This window comes from Xiphophorus maculatus, chromosome 4, assembly GCF_002775205.1.
Source record: "Xiphophorus maculatus strain JP 163 A chromosome 4, X_maculatus-5.0-male, whole genome shotgun sequence".
In the NCBI taxonomy this organism is placed as follows: Eukaryota; Metazoa; Chordata; class Actinopteri; order Cyprinodontiformes; family Poeciliidae; genus Xiphophorus; species Xiphophorus maculatus.
The window spans coordinates 15,638,137-15,656,480 of NC_036446.1; the positions used below are offsets into that span (position 1 = coordinate 15,638,137).

An 18,344-nucleotide genomic window follows, 5' to 3' on the forward strand; every position below is an offset into this window, starting at 1 on the left:
CAACAGAAATTAACACAGATACTAGATAGTGCTACATAGTGCCACAATGTGGCTGGAAAATACATAACATTGCCCCTTTGACACCTGAGCAGGCATAAAGACTGATGACCTTCATGCCACAATGCATTTTTGAGAGTTCTTTTATGCACCTTTTCCTAGCAGTTTTTCTTTCCACTTAATTTTTAGTAAATGTGCTTCATTATAAGATGTAAACAGCCTGTGTGTCTGTGGTTTAGCCTCCTTGTGAAGAGTCTTCATCATCCTCTGCTGGGTAAATGTGAAGTCAGTAGAGTTCAAGTAAACCTTCAACACTTTTGAATTGGCTTTTTGTGATGCTTCATGAATTTCAGGTTTTGGTGTTGAAAGTATCTTTATATTCTGGTAAAAATGTCTATGTGGGGAAGAAGTTCCTTGAATTTCCCATCTGTCATTGAGCTGCTAAAAATGGAAATGTCCAAAAGCAGCAATAGAGTATTAAAATTCTGGTTTTTTTTCACTTATTTCCCTATTATCAACTTCATGACTTGACATTTACTCTGTAGCTTTCCTGAGCAGGAACAACTCGTCTACTGCTGGGAACAACTGGAATATTTTAAAAAATAAACTATGCAAATTTACTCATATTTGGAATAAGGTGTTTTTTTAAAATACAAGGCACCAGCTTTCTGTTTTAGTTGCATTATTCTGCTGCAGAAACTTTGTAAATTTAACTCAAAATGTATTTTTGTACATTATTAATTCAGCGGATGCACATAGGAAGGTTGAGTCACAGCTTCAGCACCGTGTTTATTTCACTTCAGCTCACTCAACAGACTAAGATGTTCATGGAAAAAAAAACTTCAGGCGCTCGAGCATTCTCAGACCTTAATACCAGATTTAAATACAAAACACAAACTTTAGGAATACAATGGGGAAGGATTTAAATACCTGAAAACAAGAAACTTCAAAAGAAGGAAAAAAGGAACAAGAGAAAGGAAAATAAGGATGGTAAGAAAGTTGAGACAAAGAAAGAAATGGCACATGGAAGGAAATGTTTGACAGGGAGAAAGAAAAATTAAAAACAAGGAGGAAAGGAAAGACATGGGCCCAGTAGAAGAGAGACAAAGGAAAGGGGAGGAAAGGATCCAATGAAGGGGAGAAGGGAACAGAAGTACACAAAGACGAGGAAAACCGAAAGACTTGAGGAAGATAAGAAAAAATGGCAAGAATGGAAATAAATGAAAGACGAGAAAGGAGCTAAGGTAGAAATGAAAAGTGCAAAAATGAAAGAGACAAGGGAGAAAACAAGAGGAAAAAAGATACATGGAGGAAGGAAGAAAATGGAAGGAGGTAAGGAAGAAAGGGAGGCAAGAAGCAATGAACAAAAGGAAGGAAGGACATGGAAAGCAAAAGAAATGAAAGCAGGGAAAAACAAGAAAAAAGGAGAGGAAGTACACATACAGGAAAAATAAAGAATACTGAAGAGAAATGGTATGAGGAAAAAAGGAAAGAAAAGAAAAGAAGCATAGAAGGAAGGTATAAAAGAGATGATAAGTGAACACAATGATGACAGCTTCAAAGTACACGAGGAAGGTGGGAAAAGAAGGGCACAAAAAAGGAAAGGGCATGAGTCAGTCAAAAGGGAGGAAGCAATGAAGGACACAGCTGTTAGGAAGGACAGAAGAAAAACAAGCAAAATGAAAATGAAGAAAACAGGAAACCAAGTGAAAGTGAAAATAGTCTGAAAATATTTTTCTTTCTCCAGGCCTTGGAAATGCTGATTAAAATTGCATAGTTTTCCCAAAAGCACAGGAACCCTGGAAAAAAAACGAGTAAAGACACGCTTAAATTTGCATAGATCTTTATTTTTAGTAGAATCTATAATTGACATCAATTAAATAAAAAGGAGAAAACAAAAGAAAAACATCTTTAAATTACAAGAAAATTACACTGCACCATTCATATAGTACAAAAATAGGCCTTATTTTAGAGTTATGTCCCATGTAGGATAGTCATTCTTGTACATTAATCATAGGTCACAAATCTGTAAGGTACTGTGTGCAGCCACAGGTCAGGATCCTCACCAGGAGGCGGGAGGAGGTCAAAGGAGTGGACTGAGACGGCTCCTCCATCGCAAAGTGTTTCGCTTCGACTTAAACAAGTTTGTGCGCGCAGATCCGGTTCAGCCCTTAAGGTCATGGCGATGGGATACATTCTACCTCCTCCCTCCGCAGCTGCTCAACAGGCAACACGTCGTCACAGATCACCGATGGGTTTCAACTAAACACGCCGAACGCAGCTACAGGAGGACGAAGGGACGAACCGACCTGGAGGCGACACGTTCTAATACGAAACAGACGGCATCTGAATGATTGTCTTTGGTTATGCCAAAGATATTGCTCCTATCAACTACGTCCGAGTTCGTGTGGATAACTTCAGACTACATCCTAAAAACGGGGACAGGAGCAACACCGAGCTCCGAGTGACAGCATTAAAACGACATGATGGGTTTCATCTTTATGATCAGAAAAGAAAAATAACTAGCATCAAACTGATTTTTGTCAGCATTTAACAGCTTCGAGCTTTACTGCCAGCGAGGTGGGGGCCACACAGTCATGAAAAAGCTGCTTTCTGGGACTATTAGCGAACCGGTTTCCTTTTTAGTGTGTACTTTATATCACATTCTGGCAGTGAAAGCTGCTGATGGGCTTCAGCAGCTCAGGAAGCACAAGCTAATTAATGCTGCCATCATTCAGGAGTTTCTGTAAAAGTTAAACCCTTGAATGAAAAGAGTGAGAATCGGTAAAGAGTTGTAGTGAATAAATCAACCTAAGATGAAAGAAAAACAAATCAATCTGTGAGCTTTAATGGGCTCCAAAAAGTTGCAAAGAAAGAGTTTGAAGCGGGTAAAGGCAAAGTGCCTTTTTCATTATAATTCTTCAACATTCATATTTTAATTGGAACCTGTTTTGTTGCCCATTTTCTGGTGTTTGCACAAAGCCGGTTGAGTCTGAGGCCGGAGCTCAGTGGAGACCAATCAAAGCATTAATGGCGGTAGGCACCGAAGTTCATCACTAAAAGCAACTATAACAACTTTGTTGCTTTTGAGAGTGTTTTCCACCAGATCCACTCTCATGGGTCTCTTTCCAGTCCAGAAACGACCACACTGCAAAAACACAAGATCGTACCAAGTATTTTTTGTCTAGTTAAGGAGGCTAATATGTCAGTACACTTTGAAAAAAAACAGAACTATCTTACAGGTAACTAATCAGCAAGATATGAGATTAAGTGAACAACTCCTTAACATTGATGCCAAATTAAGAGTTCCACTGACAGATTATTTCACTTATAACATGAAAAAAATCTCGAAATAATTTGTCAGTGGAACTAGTACGTTTTTTGACATAAAGTTAGCTTTCTCTTATTTCTAGTGTACTAAGATATTTGCACTAGAAACTAGATCAAAAATACTTGGTAAGATTTTGGATTTTTGCAGAGCAAACATGTGTCTCTCTTGCATTTTGGCCATCTGAGGGGATTTTATGGTGTTTGACAGCCTCCATACTAATATACCTGCATCCCTCAGCTCAGTTTCTGAAACACCTGTGAAGACTTTACAACACCAGTGGTTAAATTAGAAGCTAAAATCGATCTGTTTGTGTGCCTTTGCACCCTCTTGCACTCAAGACAAGGAAATTGATTGTCAGTGACATAAACGTAAGAGGAAAAAAAACACAACAACCAAAGAGTTTGAGATCCAGAAGGAGACGCCCCATTAGAGATGGAGAGCAGAAACGCCCCTGTTGGTTTAAAGGTTGATTTAGCACTTGAATGCCAGCCATTTTCATCTGTGAACATTTCATCTCAGTAACCCTTTTTAAAGCCCATGTGTGACCACGCATGATGCCGATCCTCAAAGGCAATACATTTAAGAGAACAGAAGAGTTTCCAGGAAAGTAGAGCTGACAGTTTCTGATTTACTTTCGCCCTTTCCCTTCTGAAACATGAATTTAGCACGCGCACCCCGTCACCTAAATCACCAGAGAAGATTTTCATGCCTAACCCACATTTAAATTCACCTCTGTAATTAACAGCTCCTCTAAGAGTCTGCGAAGCCTCGCTGTGGGATATGAGAGGTAGATAAAAGGATGAGCAGCTGCAGCTTTCTATGCACGCCACCATCTGAAAACCTCTCCCAGCAAGCTTCAGCATTTTTGTGCAGAAATTTAAACAAAAAGGAAGAAAACAAAAATCAACATGGCTATAATGGATTTAACAATTAGATGCTTATTTCATATGATTACAGCTCAGGAAGGAAAAAAACTGATATCACTTAAGGAGAAATGATATTAATAAAATCTCTTTGCTGTAGTATCATCTGGAGTATAAAGTACGCCGACTTGATGATTTGAATTTCTGATTGGATGAGGATTGGAGTGCAGGGACACTGATGAGCTGAGGAGCGCCGTCGTGGGGCTTTAATCAATACTCGAGATTTGAAGAGCGGAGGAAAGAAACCATCACTTACTTCAGAGGCCAGGTGAGTCAGGTGATACTTTACGTCCTGACGCACGAACCCGCATCCAGTCATTACAGCAAGAGGCTGGTGTTTGTGGGGCTGAATTGCTCTGACAGCAGGGGAGAGCCTTGATGTATTGTTACGGCGTCGGCGGAGTCGAGGAATCAATCACAGGTAAGTCAACACCTGCCAGCTGCTTTGAGGCTCACACATGCGCGGCAGCGCCTCGGCTGATTGACCTCTCACCCCTGAGGACGGGTGCATCAGATGCAGCCATTAAACATCTACGGTTGAGTGTTTGAGATTCTTATCGTTTGCTTTTTTGGGGGGGGCATTTTTTTTTGTCCTAAAGTGCAGAAAATGTGAGGCTGGAATCTAAAACGATGGAGCAGCTTTTAGTTATTTCTTGCTTTTTAAATGATTAAATTTAAATTCTTATTGCTAGTTATGCTTTTCATTTGAAAGCACTTGAGAAGCGTGACTCCCTGCTAAAACGTTGGATTTTGCTGCACCGGTTTCAAATCCTGATGTCAACAAATAATGTGGAGAGAATAAATGCTTTTAAGTGAATGCCTCTTTAATAACCGTCAGTTTGTCATCAGCTAAAATATTAAACGACAGGAAACGCTTTAAACGACTTCACTAGGGGCGCGACGCTCCATGCTGCTCATCAGATCTCGACACCCTTTATTATGAAGGCTCATTCATTCAGAAATGCACACGCACACAAAATCATCTCTTACTCTCACATTCAAAAATCTCATCTGGCTACTGCACTGAGACTAATGGAAGGTAAAGGGGGGGAAAAGCAGGGAGATGCAGTAAATGATAAGCATTTGTTTACTGTAACAAAAAGGAGCTGGAGGGAAATGAACTCTGCACCAACAGATGCTGCGAGTGATCAGAGGTTTGGAGGAGGGAGACACCTGAACAGAAATGCAGCCAACTGTGAACAGAGCGAAAAGCTTAGGCCGTCCCCAGCTTTCAAAAACAGCAGCTTCCCATCAAGGCTCCCACAACCAGTTCCTAAAAGCAGATGAGGATCTGACAAGATAGAAAGAATAAAATTAACTGGGTGTATGTGCGGACGAGACTGAGCACCGCGAACAGCCCTGAAGTGTCAGACAGATGGAGAGGAAGGGAGTTTAAAAGTAGAGCAGGAGGAGGAGGGAGTTATGAAGGCATTAAAGAGCACTTTGTGTTTTGATAAAGGCAGTTCTCTCGTTATGGACGGCGAACTCTTCATTTTCTGAGTCAGTGTTCAGTCCGTCGTCCCCCCAAACCGTCGGGATGCCGCGGTACGACACCACTCTGCTCCCCCTCAGGCTGAAGCCGCCGCCGGGCTCCAGCAAGGGCAGCTTGATGAGCGCGCCGGAGCGCAGCTGCAGCATCAGGAAGACGCCCGCGAAGGTCGCAATGATGGCCATGCAGCCTAGCACGGCGACGGTGAAGGGCAGCCGAGAGTCGTGCTTGAGCCAAGGCTTCAGCTCCTCCATGAAGGCCCCCGGCGACTCGCGCATGGAGTGGTTGAGATGCAGGCAGGTGCCAGAGACCTGGTTAAGGGAGCTGTGATCGGGGCAGGTCAGGCAGAACGGGGGGCTGAGGCTGCTGCAGGTGACGCAGGGCGACGGGCACGGCAGGCAAGCCGGGACGGAAGCTGGCTGGATGTAGTTCCCCACCGTGTAGTTGAGGGGCTGGGAGCCCACCGCGAAGCCCGCAGGACATTCTTTCACACAGCCCTGCTGAAAGAGGTAGTAGCCAGGGTTGCACTCTGCAGCGGCGAGAGAGAGACAGAAAGTGAAATCAGCAGCTGCACTCAATATTTACCCCCTTTGGGGAGTCAGAACAGCCAAAAATAAGGAATAAAAAACCTCCAGAGCTGGGGCAGTTTTAATTTATGAGTCTCAAGTGGTTTCACTCAATTTATAAACATTAAACTTCAGTTAAACAATTGGTCACATTACAGAGTATTTTGAGTTTTCAATAAGTAAATACACAGTCAAGTTAGAATAGAGTAGAAACGGCCTTTATTGTCGCTCAAAGGGGAAATCGAGATGCAACAGCGCCATCAGATATAAAGGTTCACACACAAAAAAGTTCCTAAAGTCCTAAAAACAACATGTGCAAACATCAGCATGTATTTAAATACTTATTGATTTTGTTGTGAGCTTTGATGGCTGTAGAGTCTAATAGTTGATGGGAGGAAGGATCTGTGCCAACGCTCCTTTGTGCATTTAGGATGCAGATATTTGTATCCAGAGGTTGATTTTCGGTCCCCAGACACACATTTCAACATACACCACAGAGAACAAATATGACAAACTGGAAGCAGAAGTGGATAAAAAAGAAGTTTACCAGAAGGAAACACAAAAAGCTATATAACCTGTTTATCTGAGTGATAGGTATTGGAACAAAACCATTTTTAAATGTTGCTCTTTGGGACCCAGAGACCTTTTGTATAAGGAACAAACTGAAACTGTGTAAAAAAAAAGGTTGTCGAAACTGGACCAGCCAACCACTGGAGCTGCAGTTATTTCCCAGAACAAATATGGAGGAAAGGAGGAACTAGTCATTTTGTGCCTTTGTAGATGTAGTTATTCAACTTTGTTGAATGAGATTTTATTGTTTGTCACAAGACGATTTGTGCCGAACATCCATTACTTTGTCCCGACAGGTAAATGTTTCATATCCGCTTTGAGAACCGACGGTCTAACTCTAAACTAATTTCTCAAGCACTATTTATATTCTGCTATAAGGTAATGGCTTATGTGACAACTACTAGTCATTTCAGGATATTTTGTTTTAATCTGCAGTCATGTTTAGCATTAACTATAATAAATGTAAACAGACAGTAGTACAAAGTTTCAAATAAAATACAATTTAAGCATTTGTACGTCAACCTAGCTCCACAATTAATACAAATACTTCACTGCCAATAAAAATAAATATATAATATAAAAAATAAATAATAAATAAATAAATAAACTAAGATACATCTTAGTGGTTGTAAATGGTTTCTTTAGAGGTAGAAGGAAAGGGCAAAGTAGCAATAAGGTTGGATGTTGGTGAATTAACCTGATGTCAGTTAAAGTCCAAAACTAAATTAATAAATCAGTGCTGACGTTGCACTTCATATTAAACATTAAACAAATATAAAGTTAGAAATATTCTGTCCTTTTTTACTTTAGGTTACAAGCATCTTACTGAAGCAACGGTTTTTATTTATTTACGCTACTGCTACTATAATGTGACTGTTGCTGAAAGTTTTATCAAAGTTAAATAAAAGTGTTAAGAAAATTATGGATGTTTCTAGAACACAGTTTTCCTGTCTTTTCCTGCACATACAATAGTTTTATTCACTGGTTATGTTACAAATACAATTTTAAGAGGTTTTATTTGCAAAAACAAATATCTGACATGGCCTTCTGTTTACTTCACAAATTCTAAATAAATGTAAATGTTTGCAGCTTTTCAATTACTTACTATTTTAACAGCTTTTATTCATTTTTAATAGAACTGATGTTTAAGATGTTCTTTAGAGAAAAGTCAGGATGTCCCTTTAAACTGGGTAAATTTCCTTTTTCTTATTTTGGTGAAAACCTTTGCTGAATTCTCTCTGCTGTAAAGACAGCAGAGACATTCCCACATCTGTACCTGTACCGGTCCAGGTACAGATCACTGCCTATAATGATCATCAGCAGCATGAGGGCCTCAGAACTGAAAACATTAGGCTTGAACGCGGCAGCATTTTAGCATCTAGAAAATAACATAATTGTGATTCAGCTGTCATGCAGCACTCTGTTTTTGAGATACACAATTATCATAACGCTCTGTCTGCGATGATTCAAATGCACGATAATTGCATTCAGTCAGCATTCGAGTGCCAGCATGCATGACCCTCAGACAGCCTGTAGGGGTCACACCGTCTCCACCTCCGTCAACATGCGGCTGGATTCAGACTAGGCTCACTGGGAGCGTGAAACCTCGCCTGTAGCAATATTTGTATTGGGAAGAGCGGAGAAGAGCTTTAAATTAAAATGAGATTAGCTAAGAGACCTGAAGTGAAGATTATTTGATCTCATCAGAGGTTAGCTATTCATTTAAAACACTGACGATGAGGTCAAGGCCCCCAAGCAGGAGTGTGGTGAAGATCTGAGTGAAGCTGCTGTAGAAACGCCAAGCAGGCGGGTGCAGCTGAGCACAAGCTACCGCATGTTAGGGCTTTCACACCAACGCGCTTCCTTTTATCTGTTCTATCCACCCTCTGAATGCTGCGACTTCCTGCGAGGAGTTAACCAGGGGGAAAATAACGGGTCTTACCGATGCATTTCATACTCAGATCCAAAGTCTTGCATATGTCGCTGTTGGACTGGGGCTGTTCAGAGGAGCTGGAGGATGGTGAGCCGGTGCCGTACAGCACCAGGGTGAACTGGGTCAGGGTGCCTAAAATGAGATGAGGAGATAAAAACAGAAATTAGAAGTAGGCCTGTCAGAAGCTGTAAGGCTCCCACACTCCCAGGGGATTCTGGTAATTGTATTCTCTTGATATTTCTGACAGAACATGACTCTGCGACACATTTCAACAGAGCAGCCTCTCTCTGTGACTAAGTTCAGTTACTGAAAGGATCCACACACAAAAAAAAACAGAGAAAAAAAGACTAAATAGTAAGACTTTAGTAAATAACTCTGGACTAATGGACCTTTTTCTGGCTGTTTATCGAGTTGTGGGTGAAGCAGCTTTGTTTATTAAGCACTGAGAGATGGATATGAAATCCAAAGGCAAACATAAAAACACCTTTTTGCTATAACTTATGCTGCCTCGTGTACTCCTTGCACTGGTGACCTAGAAATTGTTCCCTGCCCACGATCCTGAGCCATCTTTCAATCCCCTAAAAGCACCTTGAGGAGATGAGGACAAAGGAGGCTTCAGGAGGAGCTTAGAGCTGAGAAATCAAAGGTGCATCCTTCCTTCGATGTTTTTTTTTCTGACATTCTCTCAGAGATGAGGCAGAAATGCGTTTTAGTATAATGAAAACACCCACAAGTTGTTTACTTCGGTGTTCTCAGGCAGAAGTACAGAAATCAACAGGTAAACTGGCTGCTGTAAGGCAACGCAGTATAAACTAGTGCAAAGAGAGAGAGCAAAGACACCTCGGCTTCAAGAGCCACTTGATCGCTAATCGCCTTGCAGTGAACCTTGACCCTCTTAGCTGAGGTGCAGACACAACAAATTACAATGAGTTGAAGAATCTTAAATAATGGTGGCTAGATCTATTTTTCTGTACTTTTAAAAATAATTTTTACACATTGAAAAAAATAAAAAAAACAACTCAGGTCACATCACAAAAAGGTGAGCAGAAAAAACAAATGTCATCTTTGCATTTATTTAGTTCATTTTGAACCCTTTCTATACTTGGGTTTCAGAGACAAATACTCTGTATGTAAAAATTTGTATTCCATTTCGTCCAATTCTTAAAGAATCCTTCCAGACGTAAATTCACTGAAGAGGCCATTCTATACTTTTCATAAATTTATTTAATGATTCCAATTCATTCCTCTTTTATTACAGGGTCCTTATTTTGCCATTTACTCATAATTGCAAAACGTTAGTTTTGTCAAATATTTGTCTGCTAAATTAGTTTACTCCATATACTCGTAGGAATGTGGAGTAAAACCCATATTCTATATTCTGACTAATAATTAAGTGAATAATGCTGGCCGACTTCTGCAAATAAGGCTGGAGAACTTGACAATCCCAAAAACACCTGAATGTGATCTGCCATATAGTTTCCACATTCCCTTCAACATTTGGCGTTTTGCTTTTGCTTGATTTCATGTGTAATAAAAAAATAAATAGTGATGTTGAGGTTGCTACAGGAATTTTACATATATCAAGCCATTCATCTTCAGTTATAATTGCTCCCATTTACTATTTTGATTTAATGTAAAATGCAGAAATTTTGTTAGGTTCCTGCAAAGATGATTATATTCTTTTCACTAATCTTGCGTTAATCTTACTTAATATTATGGTTGATTCTTATAAATTTAATTTTCCAAGTAGAAAGAAATCTGCTTTACCGTAGTCACTGGCACCGGCGACATTCTCAATCTCCAGTCTCCACACGCCGCTGGGGTTCTCGTCCCAGGAATGGGTGGTCATGAACGCCCAGTCATTGAAACCCTCCGATGAATAGTCATGAGGCCTGTAGGAAACCAAGGAAGCAACTGCGTTAAAAGGTTTGTCCACTGGGACTGAATGCATCCATATTCTGGTATCACTGGTACCTCGGGTGGAGCAGGGTGGAGCGCGTGCCGGCGGGGCTGATGAGGTGGATGGCCAGGTTCCCCCTCCGGTTGTAAGTGAGGGTGAGCCGGGCCTGGACGTGCTCTAATGAGGTCACATAGCTGTCTGAGCCCAGGCAGGCGTCCACGTTTTTGTCAATCAACAAATGGCTGCCAATGTTCCTGTAGGGCCACAACAAAGACGGTCAGGAACAAACATCATCTTTGCTTTGTTGGATTTTTTTTTATTAAAGGTTTTCTTTTGTCACAATTTAGAAAACAGTAAGATTTGGCTGCTGTGAGGGACTGTGAAGGGTGAAGAGGATTAATGCCTTAGAACCTGTAGCACCGCTGTTCTCAGGCGGGTAAAGCATCAAACACTCCTTCTTTCCTTCACCTCAAATCCTCTTAGGAGATTAGACACATCCACAACCGTTCTGAGGACGACCGCAGCACCGGGCTTCGGATCCACAGATGCGAACATCTTTTAACAGCCGGAGTGATTCTTAAACTTCACATATTGTCTCAAAAACAAAGCCTGCCTCTAGTTTCAGTCCAAACATATACACATATTTTAATCTCCATTAAAGGATTACCTGCAGTAAAACACTTTGACCCGTAAAGCAGCTTTACTGTGGAAAAGACGTCTACAAGCTGAACTTAAAGCGCAGTGGGGGAGTGATAAAATGCAGCTCTGTAACCTGTAATTAGTTTCTTTTCAAACCAGATCTGCTACCTGCATATCATTTAAGATACTGGGTCTAAAACGTCATCAAGGTCTGCTGCAACAAATGACAGCTCACACAAGGCCTGAGATCCTAATAAACATAAAACAGTTACTTTCCACTGTCACCACAAGCTACTTCTACAAATTGTCTAAAATGTTGCTAAAAACTTTGACACTTGAACTCACAGAGTTCCTTTAAATCATGTTTTAAAAACCCACTTGTTTAAAGCTGCCTTCGATTCATAATTACTGGAACATGGATCAATATATATAATGTACATTTGCTTGATTTTGATCAAGCAAATATAGATGCATTTGACAAAATTTAATGTTTATTGCTAGCTTCATAATTGGTTACTGTATGATGTTTTCATGGTGTAAAGCACTATGTTGCTGAAATATTCGATACAAATAACTTGACTTACTTCAACCCTTAAAGCTTCTTTAGATATAATTTATTACCCATTAGCATAAAAGTAAACTGGCTATCTGTATTGTAAAATAATTAGGATCATTGTACTGTATTTTCACTGCTATAAACTGAACAAATTATTTACTAATTTTGGACTGAACTGGATTGTGCATACAGTAATTGCATATGAATTTTTAAAGTGTCTAGAGATGCCATCTGCTGTAATTTAGTGCTGTATAAATAAACTAGATACCGGCAGGGCTCATTAAGGTTGTTTTATATAGTTATTTTCCTACCATGTTTTTTTTAATAATCACCCTTTTTGAGCCATTTTTTCCAAAGGCAACACCTCTGTCTCCCTCTTCTGTCAGTGGGAGTAATTACACCCTTAATGGACGTGGTGGATATGAATAAGCCCCAACATAATGATGCTTGACAGGCAGCACTTTAAAACACTGACTCTTATCCTAATGGCACCAAATGGGGGGAATTCAATATGAGGTATAAATCAAACATTGAAGATATGAAGTTGATTTTTCTTTTCCTCCCTTCTTCAAGCCTCAACGGACAGAAATCAGTATCAGCCAGAAACTAATTCTTATTTCTTTCAAGTGTTTGTACGATTTATCTTAGCAAACAAAAAACAATTCTTTGAGCCAACCAAACGTGAGGCTTTGTGATGCTGCGGCTGGGTAACCTAGGAGAAACAGGAGAGTGTATCGAGACTATAAATCATCTGTTGAAAAGCTCCCAGAGAGCTTCCAGCTCATCCACCTGGTCTTTTCTCAAAATGCTCTCTCTCTTTTTACTCATGATTACTTGCCATCAGCATGTTAAATTCTCAGTAACAACAAAATGGATAAACAAATAAATTCATTACACATTCAGAGGTCACAAAGAGGGCATGAAATTCAGCTTACAACATATCCAACCTTATTCAGTTGGGGGAAAGCTCAGAGGAGTTTTTCTTCCAGTAGTATTTTCTCTTTGGTTAAAAATCTATTTTCCAAACATGAACACAGAAGCTGTCCGAATCACAGATTTTAGATAGCAGAGCAACAAACTGATGCTATTCTGCAAAACATTAAGAAGCCTTTTTGATGTGTTATCTATTATACAAGTACATCTCCATCTGTGGCTGAGATAAATCCCTGCAATTATGGGCGAACAGACATTTTAATCAGATACAACTCTGTTCGCACAGCACTGCCAGCATGTAGAGAATGCACCGTTGGTAACAGGATAATTCCTTCTTCTAATCATTTTTTGTAAATCACTGTTGATAAGCGAGTCAGCTAAAAACCTAGAATGTAAATTGAATAACCTGCAGCTCCCAGACTCTCGACCATCTGCTCAAACCCAGCGAGACGAGTGACAGCGAGAGCATAATGAACAGAGCATGTCACACAGAGTTTAGTCCGTGTCATCAGGAAGAGGGGTGGGAAAAAGATGGCTGAAGAATAATATTGAACATGTAATTGGGAGAAGCCTGAGCAGACAAATGTTGGCGGAGATTTTAATGAATGCCACCAGGTTGATGAAGATGAAGGCACAGCATTTGACTGAATTGATGCATGAAGGCTCAATCAGACACAGACATCTCATTCACATGCATTTATGATGATGAAGCATTACAGCTTCACAAACTTGACTGGTTCAACAAAATCCTGGAACTGTTTTCCATGCTGAATCGACTCCATCGTAATTTTGTTGATTATTCTCCAAAGTTGTCATATTAATTCAGTCTACAAGCAGCTATTCTTGCTTTCATCCTTTTCATTACAAATGTTGTAATCAACACAAAATACAGACATAATGCTACAGTAAGTGCTCCCAGGAGTACATTTTGCTAAATAACACATGAAAATTGGCCATCTTGTGCAACTGCTAATAGCAGATTTGTGGTTTGAAATTAGTTTGCTCATTATTTTTTGTCAGATGGATAATTATTTAATGTTTATAAACTGAAATGTTAAATGAATTGAGCACAGTGAGATCTGTGGTCATGTACAGCATACAAACCTCGGCTCACTGAGAACGGAGATCACACACTTTCTCTGTGGCCCCACATTTGTCCATGTCTTCGCCTGTGATACAATTGCACTGGCATCAAGCAGACCGTATCCATATGAATGACTAACTGCAGAAACAAAGAGAGAACAGAGATGAGATTTTCAGAGATGTCCTGAAGGTCTGTACTGGTCCAGTTTTAGAAAGTTTTCAACTTGATACACGTTTTTAGTTCTCATTCCACAGTCCCATTTTAGCATATCTTTTTAACATGAAGACTTTTGTGATTGCATTGATTGCACTTTTTTGCATTGTAGCTCAAAAGATCATCATCTCTAGGCTAAAGCATTGGTTGGACATCAAAGATCCTATCTTTTTGATGCATCACCAACAACCTTTTATATTTAGCCTTGGAGGTGCTTCAGCTTCAGCTGTGCCTCCCAAACCTCACTAGAGTAAATCAAATATTTAGGTGTGAGAATGGAGTCTTCTTAGACTCGATAGTCACGTTAAATGCCTGGTAAAACCCTGTATTTTCCAGTTTAATTGGTTGTCAACGATGAGTGTGTATTCTCTCTTGATGAAACACTGAAACACTAATCCTGCTTTTGTAAGACTGTGTGTTGATTGCTGTAATGCTTCTTTGTGGAATTAGTCCATTTTCCATATTTCATTTACAACTGGGACCAAATGCCTGCAGTTGATTTTTACTGGTACGAGCAAAAAAAAAAAGAGAGAGCCTGTTTCTCCACTTTTGGCACCCCTTCCCTGGCTTTTTCACTGCATTTCCTTTTTTTGTCTTTAAGCCTCTTAACAGTTGTGCTCCCTTTTATCTGTGAACCGCTGCATTCTAATGCACCGTCTCATTCCCTCAGGTCAGAAGACCAGATGCTTTTATATGTTCCAAAGATGTGATGAAACCTCAGAGGACGTAGAGATTTTCCTGTTGGAGATCCAAAACTGTGGAATGCTTTGGTTTTGTATCAAGCAGGTACATTTTCTTATGGTTTCTAAATCTCTGACTTTTAATCCAGTGTGAATTACTGACAGCGTCTTCAAATTCATTTCCTCTCTATCCTACTTGTTCTAATCCTTGACAATGTTTTTCTTCATAGAATCCGCTGTTCCTGTGTGATTTGTTTATTTCTTATGTTTGGTTTAACTGTGCAGCACTCCCGTCAACGTGTTTTATTTTTATTTGATTATAAACAAAAGACTGTGGCACTGTAAATCCAGCATTGTGCAAAGGTTTTAGGCAGGTGTGAATAACTGACGCAGACTAAGAATACTTTCAACATGGTATTTTCACCATGTCTTCGCCTGTGATATAATTGCAATGGCATCAAGCAGGCCAAGTAAGCAGTGAAGTAAATTACCAAAAGAAAAATCTAAATCAGCAATATTTGGTGTAATCACCCATTAAGACACCATCAACTCGGGATGCACTGTGGTGGCGCAGTGGTTAAGCACAACATGAGGAGGCCTTAGTCCTCGATGCGGCTGTCGCAGGTTTGATTCCTTTGCCGCATGTCTTCCCCCTTCTCTCATTACCTACTTTCCTGTCAATTAACTATCAAATAAAGGCCAATAAAAACATTTTTAAAAAGACACCATCAACTCTTCAAGGTATTCTTCAAGGTTTTTGAAGAAATGCACTGGGTCACCTCTAAGAACTAACCACAGATTTCCTGTAAGCTTTCTCAGCTCTTCCGGGCCTTCCTGATGGAATTGGACAATTCATGATTATCTGCGTCTGTCAGCCTTGAGGACACCAAATATTGTGACCAAATCAAATGCAGCATCAAACTTGTAAGGAACAAGCACCATGCTTCACTGTTGCCTACAGACGCTCATTACTGTACTGCTCTCTCGCCATTTGGTGAACAAACTGCCTTCAGCTGCAGCCAGATATTTTAATTTTTGAATCATGAATGCAAAGCACCTGCTGCCATTTTTTTCTTGACCCCAATTGGGAGTCTACCAGCCTCATATCATGCGAAAGAATATAAATTTTTCTCTGTAACTCTCTTATAATACCCACATTTGGTCAGACTTCTCTGAAAAGTAGATGTAACTCAAACTAACCTGTGATTGATTTAAAACTGACCAAACAAAAATAGATTATATTTCTGTACCTTTGCGTGCAACTCCATTGGTTCTCCAGTCATTGGTGAGCAGGTGAGCAGGCCGAGAAGTTCGCACAACCAGATGCTGCATGTCCCTCCAGGTGAGGTTTTTACTGGAACAAATGGAAATGGATGTTAGCACGTAAGAAAGGCACATACAGCCTAACGTGTATAATAACATATGCTCTAGCTTGTAAATCAAGCTGAAGCTCCCAAGATCAGGCTACAGTTTTAACTTGCAGGTGGACAGATAAATATAAACAATGAGCTCAGTGTCCAGGCAGTCTCTTAAATCTTCAGCCAGCATGTGGTTGGAGGCTCATTTCAGCCCTTTGGCAAAACAAAGAAAAACTGATGAGTCTCTATTGTTATTCTTTCCTGGAGAACACTAAGATTTAACCGGCAAAAAAGGGTTAAACACAGTCGGAGCCTGATTTGTCTCCTTTTCATTAACTTCATACAAGCTTTAAATTCATTATTGCTTTTTATTGTGGATTTGGCTTAAATGACGGCATATTACAAAGTAACTCCAACTAAATCCTTTCTCATCAAATTCATTTCCATCTACAGTTTTTCCCCTCAATCATTTCACTCTGCTGCGAGACTAATTACTTACATCCAGCCTTGTGCTGAACATATTTTATGACCGTCCATTAGTGCTGGGTGACCAGATAAGAATGATTAGTGCTCCGAGCTATTTGTAAAAGCACAATTTAAATATGCGGCAGACGGCTTGAATAACTTTATATTTTAATTTTTAAAAATAAAAAAACAGCATTAAAATGGATGCTGGCAACACGACCAGAGGTGACTTAATCCAACATGAAGGCTATAAAACGTATCAATTTATTACTCTTTTTGAAATATTCACACTTTTTTTAATGAAGCGTTTGCTGTCAGGAGTTTTCGAGCCACATGGCAGGAACTGATAACATGTGGCCATTAATTCAAGCGGCTTTGAAAACTAATTTACTCAAACTAAAAACTCTCAAACTGTCCCTATGAAAATGAATGCACAACTTAACGAGGTTGTTGTGTACACATTTCGTTTTTCCTTTTTGTTCATTAGATTAATTTTAATCAAGTAAATTTGAATAAATATGTCAGAATTTAAATGAGGCAGTGCAGCTCATGGTCCAAACTCATAGAAAAGTGGTGATAAGCACTTACTTGGCTTCTAGGGCGAGAGCGATGATCCCAGCAGCCAGGGGGGCGGAGGCAGAGGTGCCAGTGTGAGAGTCGGTACATTTGGATTTGAGGTCTGTTGTAATCTATGGAAGAGAAGCAAAAAGCTGAACATATTGCTTTGTTCTTACAGTGCTGTGAAAATATATTAGCTGCCTCACATTTGCTTCTTTTTTTTTTTGCCATTTTGTGTCACTTAAAAGTTTCAAACTAAATTTAACTAACACAGAGAATCAGAATAAAATGTTTTCTTTAAAAACCGGTTGTGCCACCTGTGTTGGCAACAACAGGCATCAAGAGTTTATGATAACAGGTAAGATTTTTTACGTCACCATGGAGAAATTATAACCCAGTCTTGTTATAGTTGTTTTACTTCAGACTCTTTTTCATAAGTGATGGTCTGGTCATACAGTACTTGCTTCAAAGGTCATACCACACCAAAGCAATAAGATGTAGGTCTAGGCTTTGACTGAGCCATTTTAAAACCTGTCACATATTTGAGCTACTCACCTAACAGTGTGTTTCAGATTAATGTCTTGCTGCTTGTGCTTGATTTTAAGGTCACAAAGCGATGAGTGAACATTCTGATAATAAGTAATGGATCCATTAACTCTGGCAAGTCATCCAAATACTGAAACAGCAACATAGCCACAGATCATTACACTCTCAGCAATATGTTTGACTGTCATGTTAATGTATTTTTTCCTGAAAAGCTGTCTTTGTTTTACACTAGATGTAACGAGGAACACCGTTTCCATTACATTCCACTTTTGTGTGGTCAGTCCACAGAACACTGGGGAATCAAAAAAGTATTTCTCAGGTCCAAGATGCCTGTTTGTGTTCACTAAGCAGTGGTTTTCACTTTGGAAATCTTCCCTGGTCACCCTTTTTGCCCAGGTTGTTTCTTATTATTGAATCATGAACATTCACCTTAACTGAGGCAAATGAGGCCCGCGGTGCTTTATATGTTGTTCTGGTTCTTTTGTGACTTCCTGGTTGAATCCAAATTGCTCCTTGGAATAATTTTGGCCACTGTTTCACCCTTAGACCCTTTCTGAACTAACCGGTATCAATGCGTTGGTTTCTGATCTGATCTCATGTTTC

General features: G+C 39.8%; 1 protein-coding gene across 4 annotated transcripts in view; it reads right to left on the reverse strand.

Annotated features, from left to right (window-relative positions):
* Positions 1 to 1,823: 1,823 nt before the first annotated feature.
* The window catches only part of LOC102222459 (furin-1-like), an 86,890-nt gene continuing 70,369 nt past the window's right edge, over positions 1,824 to 18,344 (reverse strand). For all 4 annotated transcript variants that reach the window (XM_023332001.1, XM_023332003.1, XM_023332002.1 and 1 more), the window contains exons 10-16: positions 17,226 to 17,326; positions 16,065 to 16,168; positions 13,942 to 14,059; positions 10,784 to 10,963; positions 10,577 to 10,701; positions 8,819 to 8,941; positions 1,824 to 6,269 (exon numbers count right to left, since the gene is read on the reverse strand). In XM_023332001.1, the coding sequence (XP_023187769.1) occupies positions 5,683 to 6,269; positions 8,819 to 8,941; positions 10,577 to 10,701; positions 10,784 to 10,963; positions 13,942 to 14,059; positions 16,065 to 16,168; positions 17,226 to 17,326 (1,338 nt within the window). In that variant the 3' untranslated portion in view covers positions 1,824 to 5,682. The remainder of the gene's footprint in view (positions 6,270 to 8,818; positions 8,942 to 10,576; positions 10,702 to 10,783; positions 10,964 to 13,941; positions 14,060 to 16,064; positions 16,169 to 17,225; positions 17,327 to 18,344) is intronic.